The sequence below is a fragment of the Trichosurus vulpecula genome, chromosome 3 (assembly GCF_011100635.1).
Source record: "Trichosurus vulpecula isolate mTriVul1 chromosome 3, mTriVul1.pri, whole genome shotgun sequence".
Lineage (NCBI taxonomy): Eukaryota > Metazoa > Chordata > Mammalia > Diprotodontia > Phalangeridae > Trichosurus > Trichosurus vulpecula.
In genome coordinates this window covers 179,755,737-179,770,753 of record NC_050575.1, presented here as the reverse complement: position 1 = coordinate 179,770,753, position 15,017 = coordinate 179,755,737, and the positions used below count along the sequence as shown (strand labels likewise).

Here is a 15,017-nt window from a genome sequence, read left to right as displayed (position 1 = left end):
GCATAACAAGTCCCTTAATCTCTCTCAGTTTACCCCATTTGTAAATGGAGTAACAATTGGACCTTCCTCATGAGATTGTTGTGAAGATCAAATGAAGTAACATAAATGCATGGTACTTTGCAAACCTTAAAGGGCTATATCAATGTTACTAATTACTATTTGTATTGATAAGACCATAGTGGAGAGATAGTGTTTGGTAGAGGACAGCAAACTAGCCCTGGAGTCAAGAAGAAATGGGTTTATGGCCCACCTCTGAAACAGATTGACCATGCCATCCCAGGCAAGTCACTTACACTCAACCCTTCTGGACCTTGGGCAACTCTCCAAGACAATAAATTGCCAAGAAGGTGTCAATCTACAGGGGCAGGAATTTACTCACCAGGAACTTCCCTACATTGAGAAAATTCCAGGTCCACCATTTATATGGCAGTTTATGGCTTACAAAATGCTTTCCATATGTTATCTGATCCTCACAACAACCTTCTAAGATAGGTTCTATATTCCCTATTTTACTGATGAGGAAACTAAAGCTGAGAGAACAGTGTGATTTGCCCAGATCATATGACCAGTAAATAGGGTCTGAGACAAGATTCAAACTAAAGTCTTCCTAATTCCAAGGCCAGCACTCCAGGTGCTACACCGCCCATCTGCTATGCTACTACCCAGAGGGACCCCATCCTAAGGCTCCTGACAATTTAAAGAGCTCGTGTCTCTTTGCTCCTTTCATTCATACCAACACTCCACTTTCAGAGCTTCATAGGGGTCAGACCAAGTACCTGGTTTGCATTTCAGAGGAACCCTGGCAATACCTGAATCAGGCCGGCTGCAGGATTTCGTCTCTTCTCAAAGTGCTTCTGACGATGCTGTTCTTGGACCTTCAGAGCAAACCCTGAACCTAAAATTCCCTGAAATTCAGAGATTTATCATCATGGGGTAAGTTAGGAGATCTATCTCATAATTCCTATGTCTGGGGTCTATGTCTGGGTTCCCCGTCTGCCTTTTGTCCTCCTAGTAGTTCGACTCGCTTCCTATACAGTCTCCAAAATGCCCCAACTGTCCACCTTCATCTCCTTCAGCAGAACTCCTTGATATAATAATTTATTCATGTGAGTCCAAAAACGGCTTCTTAGTACAAAATGTGAACAGAAGAGATCAAATTATCTGGAAATTCCACGACAATTCATTTGATTGTCTCCAAAATGTTAAAGCTGTTCTCATCAGTAGTATATTTTGTGAAAGGAACAGCAAGAAACTGGGGGAGAAGAAAACATCTAAAATAATAGAAAATTGCAAGATCAAAGGATGGCTCAACAAAAAGCCTTTAAATTCTGATAATTTGGGGTCTGTAAAGTGATATTCAGAAGTTCAGTCTAACTTTTCAGTTCTCTACATAACCATTCAAAAGGCAACATGATTCAGCGGATAGAGGCTGGTCTTAGAGTCATAAAGATCTGGGTTCAAATCTACCTGTGACACGTACTACCTGTGCGACCGCAAGTTACTTAGTCTCTTCATATTCCCAGGCAACTCTTTAAGTTGACAATTCACCATTCTGTATCGAGGCTGTATGGATAGAGGGAGTTTCCACACCATTAAGTTCCCCCACATTGATGAAACCACAGGCTTCCCCCTCCTCAAATAAAAGGTGGCACTCACCACCCTCCACAGAGAACCGGGTTAGTTGGGAGCTGAAACATAATTCAGTGGCAAAAAAATTCTTTGTACTTCAAGTTTTCATGATTTCATCAAGATTGGTCTTGCTCCACCAAAGCAGAAAATATTACCTATCTGGGATGTTTCCAACAATCTTCCTAAGATCATAGACTTAGAGCTAGACAAGACCTTAAAGACCAAGTCCAACCTCCTTGTTTTACAGATGAGGACACTGAGTCACAGAGAGGTTAAGTGACTTGTCCAGGGTCACACAGGAGGAATTTTCATTTGAACCCTGGTCCTCCTGGCTCTAAGTTCTGTGCCCTATCCACTAAACTCAGCAAATTGTGCTCAATTGTCTAGTAACGAGCCACTGCAACTTTAACTGGGCTGATCCTTAAACTACAGGCCCATAGTTTACAATCAGGTCTATACTAAAGCCTTTCCAGATTGGTAGAACTTTCCAGGACTTGGTCTCTGCTGGAATAGCCTTCAAGAATCAAAGGCTATCTTTATGACCTTGTCAGGCAGCAGAGGACTTAAGCCCTCTCCTAAATGGAAAGTCTAACTTTGATGAATCTACCTCCTTACCTCTATTTGAGTCAAGGTAACTTGCAAAACTGACTACAGTTCAAGTTAACTGTTCAGGGCTAGATCTGAGGGGTTCTTCTGCATCTCCTCAGGATGGTTGGAATTGTGGTTGATGGGAATAGAAATCACAATCACCCCAGCTTCACCCTCCAAAGTGCTACAGCTTCCTGGTCCTGTTATCTAAGGTCTAGAAACCAGTTCCTATATCTCCCCTGCAATCAACATGAAGGTATAAAGCAACGATGGAGGTGGGCACGTCCAATGGCCCTTTATGTAGGCTTATCCTATGGGAGAAGTTCAGAGTGCCCTCTTGCAAAGGCAAGTCACTTACAGCAGGGAGAGCAAAGAAGGAGACTCCAATGAGAGTGAAAGTAGCAGCCAACAGTCTTCCATTCCACGTCTGGGGATACTTATCGCCATACCCAATGGTAGTCAAAGTAATCTGGAACAAGCATCAGGCAGTCAAACTTGTTTTTTCAGGGCTATTTGCTAAATGTGTCATCAAATTAAGAACAGGAAAATTTTCCCAGCAGATACGACTTATATGAACTGATATAGAGTGAAGTGAGCAGAGCTTGGAGAACAATGCACACAACAAAAACAATGTAAAGCAGACAACTTTGATCAGTCAGGATTTCAAAGGACTCTAGAGGAAATATGCTGGCCTTCTTGACAGAGAGGCAATGGACTCAAAATGGAGAATGAGACAGGCCTTTCTGAACACTGATAATGTGGGGATTGGTTTTTCTTGGCCACACATATGTGTCATAAGGATTTTTTCCTTTTTTTATTCAATGGGTGGGAAGGATAGAAGGAGACAAGGGTACCTCCTACCCGAGGCGGGATAAAACAATGCTCTGTTTTGTTTTTGTTATTCATGAAAGGACCTCTATGTAGCACTGGGCCTAGAATCAGGAAAACAGGAGTTCAAACCTAGCTTCAGGCGCACGTAATAACTGTGTGACTCTGGGAAGGTCACTTAACTTCTGTTTGTCTCGATTTCTTCAACTATAAAATGAGGATAATGACAGTCCCTACTTCACAAAGTTGTTATGAGGATTAAATGAGATAATATTTGTAAAGCACTCTGCACAGTGCCTAACATATAATAGGTACTATAAAAATACTTATTCCCTTTCCCCTTCCCCTAAAAAGAAGATACCAGAAGGAATCACAGAAAAGCAAGAGAGCTTTGAAAGTGATAGGTTGAATTTATTACATATGCTTAAGAAGAAAAGTAAACTGTACATACTAGAGATTTAAAGCTTCACGGGCAATCCTCTCCTCCTATTCTATAACGTATATAGAAACGTTTGTTTCATTTGGTGCTTGTTAAGTCGATATTTTTTTTTAAATAAAATGGAAAATAAAAGAATTTCTCAGTGGCACAAACATCTGCACTTGTTTCACATTTAAAAAAACCGTCAAATAGCCGAACAGGGTCTCATTGAAAGCACACCAACCTTCCAGATTACAGAAAGGAGCTCAACTTATTTAGATGCCTTAGACTTTTCTGTCACTGTAGGATAGAACTTGAATTTTACACACACACACACACACACACACACACACACACACACACACACACGCACACACCCTTCCCAAAGACTGTGGCATTCAATGAGATAGGAAAGATAGGACGTCAGAAAGGCTGCACAGCCCCCAGTCATGCAATGAGCATCATTGGTGTTCTCTTCCAGCCTCTGTAACAATCACACTGAATGTTTTCTAAAAACACCATCCATCTTCCCGACATGGCCCATCAGGCAAATGAATTATAAAAGAATCCATCTCATTTCACACCTGAGAGAACAGGGAGGCAGCATCAACAGCTGCACTTTTCAAATAAAGTTTAGGTGCTTTGATTTGAAGAATTTGCAGCTAAGGCTATGTCTATATATGACCATCAAATCAATCTTTGGGCTATGTGTGTGTACATGTACATAGACGGGCTAATAGGCAGCTAGGCAGCATAGTGGATGGAGCACCGGACTTAGAGTCAGGAAGACCTAACTTAGACACCAGCTGTGTCACCCTGGGTCACTTTACCTCTCGGCCTCAGTTTCCTCGTCTGTAAAACGGGAGTAAGAACAGCACTTCCCTTACAAGGTTATTGTGAGACTCAAATGAGATAACAGGGGTATGATGTTTTACAATCATTACAATGCTATATAAATCATAGCTATTGTTGTAACTCACTCACCATAGAAGTTTTCTAAACCTTTTCATCTCTCCTCAAACGTCCCATAGCTTCCACTCCCTCACCCCCTCAGCAAAGAACTTTGCCTCCTATGAAATATAAATATACATTATATAAATCCATATATAAAAATATATATGAATGCCCCCAAATTGAGGCCATTAAGTGAGAGTTCTCTCTTCTTCTCATCTCACGTCACCCAGACGCTTTCTGCTGCTATCTTCTCCTGCACCTTTGTCTTGCAGGAAGATGTGGCCCTTCTCCTTGCTAAGGCAAGCCCTTCTATATTCTTAAGTGATTCCACTCCATCCCACCCTCCCTAGCAGATTGCTCCCACTAGCATCCCCATTCTCACTAATCTTCAATGTCTCCCTAACTGCTGCTTCCTTCCTGCCTACAAACATGCCTGTGTCTCCCCAATCCTCAAACAACCCCCACTTGATCCGTCTATCCCTACTAGCTCTCATCTTATATTTCTCTCCTTCCTTTCATGGCCAAACTTGACAGGTACCTCCATTTCCTTTCCTCTCACTCTTGTCTTAATTCTCGGCAGTCTAGCTTCTGACCTCATCATTCAACTGAAACAATCCCTTACAAAGTTGCCAATTATCTCTTAATTGGCAAACGGAATAGCCTTTTCTCAGTCCTTACCCTTCTTGATCTCTCTGCAGCCTCTGACACCATCACTTGCCAATCACTCTTCACTTTGATAATTTCTTCTCTCTATGTTTTTGGTGACACTGTTCTCTCCTGGCTCTTCTCTGACCATTCCTTTTCAGTCTCTCTTATGGGATCTTCATCCAGGTCATGCCTGCTAACCGTGGGTGCCCTGAGGCTTTGTCCTGAGCCCTCTTCTTTTCTCCTTCTATACTATTTCACTTGGTGATTATCAGCTGCCTTGGGTTCAACTGTCATGTCTCTGCTGATGATGCTAAGTTCTATCTGTCCATCCCTAACCCCTCTCCTAACCTCCATTCTCACTTCTGATACCCTGTAGAGTGTTTTAAGGTTCACAAAGTACTTTCCATATGTTATCTCACTTAATCAACAACCCTTGGAGGTAGGTGCTATTATTATCTGCATTTGATAGATAAGGAAACTGAGGCCAAGAGAGGTTAAGTGACACGCCAGTGTTTAAGGTAGGATTTGAACCCAGTTCTTCCCATTCCCAAGTCCTTCACTTTATTCACTGCGCCACATAGCTGCATTGACACAGTTAAGTTCAATGTGAGGTCATTTGAGAAAGAAGAGATTGCTAATAACTGGGGAATCAGAGGAGGATTCGATTGGACAGAGGCACCTGAGCCCAGGTAAGGTGAGCTTAGACAGAAGATGAAGAATCTGAGAGGCAGAGGAGAGGAGCTAGATGGTGCCTTCCAAGTGGAACTCACGGCCTAGAACTAATGCTCTCCTTTGGTATAAAACACAGCTCCTGCCTTCAGGGAGGCTTATTAGGAGAGGCAGAGGAAATACATAAAAATAACTTTCAATATAAAATAGCAAGATCTAATATCATTCAAACAACAAGTGCTGCAGAAATTCTTAAGAAGAAAAGATCACTGGAGGCAGCTAGATAGCACAGTAGATAGATCACTGACCCTGGAGGACCTGAATTCAAACCCAACCTCAGATACTAGCTGTATGACTGTGGGCAAGTCACTTAACTCCCCTGCCCCCCAACTGTTGCCTCAAAAAAAAACCAAAAGATCATTGTAAGGGAGGGCAGTCAGGGAAAGCTTCACAAAAGATATGTGATTGAATTAGACTTTAAAGAAGGACATAGATAAGTACAAAAAATGAAGAAGGGCATTGAAGGAAGAAGTGAGGATATTATATGGTGGGTCAGGGCACAAAGAGTAGGCCAATTTGATGGAGGCAAAAAAATTCATAGGAATATAATGGTTAATTATATTTTGAAAGGCAGGTTAGGGCAAGATTGAGGAGAGCCTTGAATGCCAAGAGGTTTATTCAGAAGATGAGCAGCTATTTACACACAAGGTGGCAGTATAGTCTGATGGATAGATCATGACATAACTGGAGATCCAGCATAACAAGATTTCTAGCTACGCCACCGGTCAGGAAGCCCTAGGCCTCAGTTTCCCAATATATTCAGTGGGCACATTGAGACCAACTTATCTCTTATATGAAGTTATTCCATTTTTAAAAAATGCTATCACAGATGTGAAAGTAAATAGGGTTGCTGCCATCCCAGTAAAATAAAAACATCAGAAAATCCAGTGTGTTCTAGTCTAGCCTGGGATATGGGTATAGCTATGGTTCTGATAAGGACAAATATTGAATCCACCTGAAGTAGTTGCATTATTCAAATTCACACTGCATATTTCCACTGGGCTGGAACTAATGACCATATTTTACCATATAACTTCAAGTGGTAAAATTTAAAAACCAGCAACCACTTTAGGTGATTTGTATTTTGGGGGGAAAAACTTGCTTATTTTCTCCTGCCTTTTATAGGGCTTAGAGTCAGTGCTCTTGGTGCATTTCAGACCAAGCACTACAAACAATATGGTTCCTTCAGTTTTCCAGCTTTTCAAATATGTCAAATAGCTATAGCTACTAGGATTCAGTAATAAACTCTTTTATCATTTTTAAGGAGCCCTTTCACATCTATTATCTTCAGGGATTATAGAATGAGATCTGGAAGAATGTCAGAAGGCATCTCTGAGACTACATTGCCTCTTATTTGGACATCACAACATCCTCTGACCAATCTCTGCCCAACGTGACCGCTTCCTCCTCTGAAGTCCCCCAAGACTTTGTCCAATACCCCTTCTGTAGTACTGATCACATCTTGCCATATAATGTTGTTGAGTGTGTCCATGTCTTATCATTCCTACAAGGCTATGGACTTCTTGAAGGCAAGAAATGTGTCTTGGGAACCCACACTGAGTCCAGCTCAATGAGGGTACTCAATAAATATTTACTGAATTCAGATAAAATTGCAATAAGCCCCATGGGCTAGGTTTTAATATTCTCATTTGAGAGATGGCAAACCTAATGAACAAAATGTTTAAATGACTGACCCAGGGTCACACCAGCCACTGGTGGAGTTGGGATTAAAACCCAGGTCTCTTGACTCCTGAGTCCATTGCTCATTCCATCACAACTCTCAACTAACACCAGTACCACCACCGCTCCATGGATGCCCACTGTTGAGAATGAGGTTCCATTTCTCAGGAAATCTTTTTTCACTTTTCCTGTCTGGATCAAGTGTTCAGGAGTAATGAGAGAACCCCCACTCCAACCAAGAGTATCATCCTCTCCCCATATTCCAAAGAGTCCTCTGTCACCCGCTTCAGGATAGGAATAGGCTTTGTAATTGTTTTTGGTACTGGATCTCTGATTTCACTGGTGTAGGGAACTCCTTTTCCTATAGAGAGCAGTACCAGCTCTTCAGCTTAGTCTCAGAGAGTTGCCTGAGGCACAAAGAGGTTAAGTGACTTATAAGATCGTAGATTTAAAATTGGAAGGAAACTTAGAGGCCAATGAGTCCAACCCCCTCATTTTACAAATTAGGGAATATAAATATATAAATATTATATATATATATATATATATTATATATATAATTAGGAAACTTCAGAGTTTAAGTGACTTCCCAGGGTCACACAGCCCTTATATTTCAGAGGTGTGATTTCCACCCAGGTCTTAGTGACTCTGAGGCTGATCACTCTGCCAAGTTGCCTTTCAAGAAACACATGGTATAATCTAGATCAAATTGGTTGCCTTTTCAATGAGGGAAATGGGGAGGAAGGGAGAGAATTTGGAACTCAATTTTAAAAATGAATGTTGAAAATTGTTTTTACATGTAACTGGGGAAAAATAAAATACTAAACTAAAAAAAATACATGGGGGGAAATGAACCGAACAGTAGAAGAAATGAACAAAATACTCCCTTAAATTTCAAATGTATTTGCTTAGGTCAGATCTAACACATTTGGTTAACCAACCTTTCCCTCCAAAAGGGAAGGATCTCTTCAGAAATTTTAGAAATGGCAGCTCTGCATTAGAGACTGGGGTTATAAGAAAAATCAAATTAACTAGCTACTTGCTGCCTCAGTGGGAAGGAGAGTGAGGAGGGGAAAAAACCATGCACATTGGTCACCTTGTATTCATTGCTTGGAAAAGATTGCAAAGAATCTTGTTAGAGGCAGCCTGATCAGCAACCTAATGAGTTCTTGAAAAGACAATAAGGTTATATAAGAATGAGACAACGAATAGGATAACTGAATGAAAAACACACCACAAATTATTGCAGATCACATGGGACTCTTTGGAATCCAGACTCTTCATCAGCTTAGGAAGGGTGAGCTCCATCCACGTGGACTGCTGTATTTTCAGTTCCTAGGCTTGACCTACATACCTCACCCCAACCCCCTAGCAAGGTTTATTTTAATTCAGCTGCCACTTGGGCCCAAGTCTACTTCCCCTGACCAGCTCTTTTAAAAATTATGGGTCCAATTTATAGCGGCTCTTTTTGTGGTAGCAAAGAATTGGAAATCAAGGGGATGCCCGTCAATCGGGGAATGGCTGAACAAGTTGTGGTATATGAATGTAATGGAATACTATTGTGCTATAAGAAATGGGGAAGGTACAGACTTCATAATAACCTGGAAAAACCTACATGATCGGATGCTGAGTGAGCGGAGCAGAACCAGGAGGACATTATACACAACCACAGATTTATTGATTCTGTGATGACTAACCTTGGTAGACATGGCTCTTCTCAGCAATACAAGGTTCAAAGACAGCTCCAAAGTACTCCGGAAGGAGAGAGCTATCTACATCCAGAGAAAGAACTGTGGAGTCTGAGTGCAGACTGAGGCAAACTGTTTGCTCTCCTTTTTTTCTTTTGTTTTTTTTTTCTCTTTTGTTTTTGTTTTTTCGGTTTTGTTTCTTCTTTCTCATGATCCATTTCATTGGTCATAATTCTTCTTTACAACTTGACTATTGTGTAAATAAGTTCAATGCGAAGTTATATGTAGAAGATATATAGAATTCCATGCCATCTTGGGGAAGGGTAGAGGGGGCGAAGAAAATCTGGAACTCAAAGTCATGCGGAACTGAGTGTTGTCAACTAAAAATAAAAAAATCTTAATTTAAAAAAAATTATGGATCCAGGAGGTATCAAACTCCAGGCCCATAGGCTAAAAGTGGCTGACAAAACTTCTAATAAGTAAACACATTAATATGTAATTTGAAAATGTTTATCAAAATAAATAAAAACACAACATGACTTAGACAACGTTAATCTGTGGCTTTCTAAGTCAGTGTGAGGCCTATAGGAATCTGTTTCCATTTAAGTTTGATACCACTAGGTAACATAAAGTGGCCATTGCCTCACCCACAGACACCATCAACAGCAACTCCCCAGTGAGCAAGGGCTACTTTGCGCTGTAGTCAAGATTCCAAATTCCATCTCCCTAATGTACTTACTACCTTTAGCAAGCCACTTAGCCTCAGTTTCCTCATTTGTAAAATGAGGAGTTGGACTAAATGGCCTCCAAGGTTCTTTTCAGATCTAAGTTTATAATTCTCCCCTAGAATCATGTTACATTGTAGTGTTTGTATATCACACGGGAAGTTAAGTCAGTTGGTTGGTGGGGCAAGAAAATAACAACCACTCTCAAAAGACCCATTAAGAGCACCTGCCTCTCCTCCACTCTGAAGCCACTCATCAATAACAACAGGCAGGGCTCAGGCTTCTATGGGGTGAGGGGGGGGAGGTTGTGCCATATATATGGAAGAAAGGAGCCCAAAATAGCCCGCTGAGACCTCTATGTGACTGAGAACAGCAACTCTGGGGAGTCTCATTACCTGGGTGATTGTTTCTATATGTCTGGAATTGTATTCCCCTGCATGTGTCCCAAGTATGTGATATGCATTTATTAAGCTTGCCAGGGGCTAGGGATAAAAAGACCTAATAATGATGATGATGATGATAGTGGTGGTGGTGGTGGTGGTGGTGGTGGTGATGATGATGATGATATCTTTGCCTTCAAAGATCCTGCATTCTACTGAGAAAGGGGTGGCACAGAGAGAAGACAACATATATGTATGTAGGTATGCGTGTATATATATGTATATGTATGTATATGTACACACACACATATATACACACACAAAGTAAATACAAGGTAACTTGAGGAGGGGAGACTAACAGCTGGGGGTGGGGAACAGCAAAGGTAGCATGTAGGAGGTGACGTTTGAGCTGAGCTGTGCAGGAAGCTGGGGATTCTAAAAAGAGGAGGTGAGAAAAAAGTGCGTTCTAAGCATGGGAACATGCTGTGCAATGGTACAGAGATGGGAGCTGGGGGAACAGCCTATAGGCCAGTTTGGCTGGTACATAGAATGCATAAAAGGGTATTAATGAGTAATAAACCCAGAAAATAAGCTATAGACTAGTTGTGGAAAGCTTTAAATTCCCAATAGAAGAGTTTGTATTTGGTCTTAGATGCAATAAAGAGTCACTGAAGTGAACAGAGGGGTGACAGGGTCAGACTAGGGTTTTAGCAATATGCTGTATATACCATGGGTGGATCAATAAGGAAATTATAATAATAGTTCAGATAAAATGGAGTTGATGGCCTGAAATGGGGTGGTGGCCATATGACTGAAGAGAAGTGGACAGATTCAGAGGTGCAGTGGAGACAGAACTGGTAAGATTTAGCAACTAATTGGACATGCAAGATAAAGGCAAATGGGGTGTTAAGGAGGACTCTGAGGTTTTGGACCCAGGTGGTTAGGAGAATGGTGGTGCCCTCCCCAGAAATCAGAAAGTTAGGAAGAGGGCTGAGTCTGTGGGGAAAGATGATGAGTTGTGTTATGAACATGTTAAGTTTGAGATACCTATGGGACATCAATTTGAAATGTGCAATAGATAGTTGTTAAGGGGGGGCTGTACTTCATGCTGCTGGAAATCATCTCTACAAAGATAATCAATCCCTGAAAATTTATTTATTCACCAAAAGTGAACTAATAAAATAGTGTAAAGAAAGAAAAAAAGAAGGCCACAGTTGGGAGGCAGGCCATGGATGATCATCTGGTAGAGAAGACTGAGAAATAGTCAGAGAGGTAGAAGGAGAACCAAGAGAAAGAACAGAGGAGAGAGTATCTCTGAGAACCTGAAAATCTGAAAACCAGAGGAGAGATTATCTGGGAGGAAAGGGTGGTCAAGAGTGTCGAATGTGATAGAGAGGTAAAGAAAGATGAGGATTGGAAAAAGGCCATAGCACTTGACCCTACCGTCCCCTCGAGTTATTGCACTGTATGCCTTCTCTCTTTCACAACTGAACTCCCAGAAAAAGTTGTCTACACTCATTGTCTCCACCTCCTCGCCTCTCACTCACTGCTCATTGCCTTGAATCTAGCTTCCAACCTCATCACTCAACTGAAATTGCTCTTTCCAAAGTTACCATGGTATGGTAGGGTGAAGTGAAAGGTTATTTAAGGATGGAGGAGACCTGGGCATATAAAAAGGCAGCAGAGCAGAAGGCAATACGTATGGGGAAATTAAAGATTAGAAAACAGAAATGGCCGGGATAGCTAGATGATATGGGAGGAAATAGAACCAAAGGTAAAAGTAGAGAGAATGATCCTTAGCAAGAAGAGCTACCTTTTCCTCAGAGAATGGAGTAAAGGAGAGAATGGTGGATTATGTCAATCAATGGTTTTAGTATGTAGAAAAGGGGCAAAGAAAGAGCTCTCATCAAATGTCTGTTCTCTCAGTAAGGTATGACGCAAGGTCCTCGACTGAGAGGGTGGGCTTGAAAGTTTTATGAATTGAGCTAGATTGTAGTTATCTGAGGTCGAAGGGGAGAGTACATAAAGGTTTGTTGTTCAGTCATTTGTAGTCATGTCTGACTCTTGGTGACCCCATTTCAGGTTTTCTTGGCAAGGATGCTGGAGTACTTTGCCATTTCCTTCTCCAGCTGGTTTTACAGATGAGGAACCTGAAGCAAACAGGGTTAAGTGACTTGCCCAGCATCACATAGCTAGTAAGTGCCTAAGCCCAGATTTGAACTCAGGAAGATGAGTCTTTCTTGACTCCAGGTGCAGGACTCTATCTACTGCTCAAGTCCATCAAGGTACTGTGTGGTAATAGCTCTGTCATAAGGTCAGTGACAGTTGCATGCTTAATAATACCTAAAACCTTCCTTATTCTCGCAGGCTTTCCCAAGGGATGCTGGCAGTCAATAGTCCCAGGATCCTGGCAGTGTACAGAAGTATCTGCAGAGCTCTGTTCCAAATAGGCTGGAGTCTGGTTATATAATGTACCTCTAGCTGCTTTTCTAAAATGGTGTACTTCCTATCCTTTCATAGGCTACCCTGTTGTATTAGAATATATGTAAAGTTCTTAAGAGAATAAAAAATGATTAACCAGTCAACCAGTCAACAAACATATATTAAGTAATAACATAATCATTTTATCTCCTGTCATGAAAACACTAGAATCTCGAAGGTCCAAATCATATTAGTCATTCTCTCACTTGTATACTTACATGCCTAACCAGCTGGCAATCTCATAAGCAAAAAGGGAAAATAAAATTGACCCCAAAGACAAAGACAACCTTGCCTTTCTCTTTTCCTTGTATGTGCCTTGGAAAGAATTTAAGGAAGTTCAGAATGGTTCTTCACTAGCATAGCCACTGGCTGACCAAAAGTTATCCCCAGGGAGACTTCCCTGGCCTGCCCAGAGATGAAAGAGAGATCCATCTACAGACTCCTTCTTTTCTGAAGGACACATATATTGCAGCCAATGATACAGTTTCACTTAGAAGGCATGAGGAGAGGGAGGCAATGACAGAGAGAAAAATGAAAGATGTATCATATTTATCACACACATTTAAAAACATGTGTAAGGAGGGGGTTGGTCATGGCAGTTCCCCAACCAATTTGATGATCTTAGAGGGTGACATGATTTTTTATATTTTATTTTGGTTGAATCCTCATATTGAGTGTATGGGCAAATCCTTTAGTGCTTCCTGGAGGATGAGCTTCACCAAGGGCATTGCCCCCAAGATGAAGGAGTTGGCTCACAACTTTTATGAGGCTGATTGTCATGGAAGAAGTCACTCCCATCTCTCCAACTTCTACCGCTTTGATCTGGCCTATAAAAGGAACCATACAAACCCTTTGGGCCCTTCTTTTTCTCTTTCTTCTGAAAACACAGTGGAGCTAAGAATAGAATTGGACTTAGAAGTGATCTCTCCAAAGGGGTTGTTCATAGTGGCCGTGAGGCAGAAACACATGCACTTGCTCACTCACATGGCCGAAAAGGAAAGTTTCTGTACAATGTTGATTTCCTGGCCTGAGGCCTGGAGAGGCAACAGCATGACTTAGACATATGGGAGCCATAGAGAAGGGAGCCACATGGTCAAGCAGTAAAAGTTCCTGAGAGTTGACTGTCTAACTGTCTTAAGTTTAAGTCTCAGAATCCAGAGAAAGAATTGGAACATGAGAAGAGAAAAGGAATTTCATGGGAAGTGCAATCCTAGAATCTAGCCTTCAAGCAAGATATAGGGCTAGAGGTAGGGTGTGGACAATGCCAGACTTAGGGGTTGCTTCAGGGGAGACTCAAGGGGTCATCTATTAAATGAAAGAGAATTTCTTTGGTATTGTACACATTGGAGAGAGAAGATGATCGTGGAAATGATCCTCAAGTGCTGGATGACAGAGAATCAAGGGACAAAAGATACCACATGGAAATGCTGGAGCCTTGGACTTTGCACTCCACTATTGCAATGAGTTACTCACATGGTATGGGTCTGGTGGGAAGGGAGCTTGCCTATCTAACAACTCCAAGAGTTTTTCCCTTCCAGAAGAAACCTAAATCAAAAATGGTGCATGAGAATGGGAAGCCTATGCAACATGGATTCACCAAAGTGGGAGGTGCATTGTAGTGATTGTTTTGAGGCTGCCGTAAATCCTTGGTGTGTTTTCTGCATTTATTTAAGGGCTCTTGTGAGTTTTTTGCATTTTCTGTATTTTCAATGAGATGGATTAAAAGTTGTTGTGTACCAGGTAGATGGATAGTTGCATTGTATATTAGTACAGGAACTGAGGACCCTTTTCTTCATATCTATGAATGTATAGATACAAGTTATATTCTGAGATTTTTCTCAGAATAAACTCTGGTCAGCATGATGTAATAGATAGTCAGATTCTCAGTCATGAAGACATGGGTTCAAGTCCTGACTTGGACACATCTTGATTATGTGACTCTGGGCAAATCACTTAATCTTTTAGGTCCTCATAACTCTAAGTTGCCAAAGAGCTACTGATCTACATTGACATAAGGAGTTTCCTTATCAAGAGCTTCCCACACCAATGTAATCACAGGTCTGGATATAAAACAACAACTCTGAGTGCAATAACAAAACAAAGAGAGTATGATATTTGGTGGGGGAGTGATAAGAAAGAGGAGGAGGGGGAGGAGGAAGAAGAGGAGGAGGAGGAGAAGAAGAAGAAGAAGGAGGAGGAGGAGGAGGAGGAGGAGGAGGAGGAGGAGGAGAAGAAGAAGAAGAAGAAGAAGAAGAAGAAGAAGAAGAAG

At 41.4% G+C, this 15,017-nt stretch overlaps 1 protein-coding gene across 6 annotated transcripts in view; it reads right to left on the bottom strand.

Moving 5' to 3' along the window:
- KCNQ2 (potassium voltage-gated channel subfamily Q member 2) overlaps nucleotides 1-15,017 on the bottom strand; it is a 155,521-nt gene that overhangs the window by 43,742 nt on the left and 96,762 nt on the right. For all 6 annotated transcript variants that reach the window (XM_036752647.1, XM_036752646.1, XM_036752648.1 and 3 more), the window contains exons 6-7: nucleotides 2,576-2,686; nucleotides 810-905 (exon numbers count right to left, since the gene is read on the bottom strand). In XM_036752647.1, coding sequence (XP_036608542.1) covers nucleotides 810-905; nucleotides 2,576-2,686 — 207 coding nt within the window. The remainder of the gene's footprint in view (nucleotides 1-809; nucleotides 906-2,575; nucleotides 2,687-15,017) is intronic.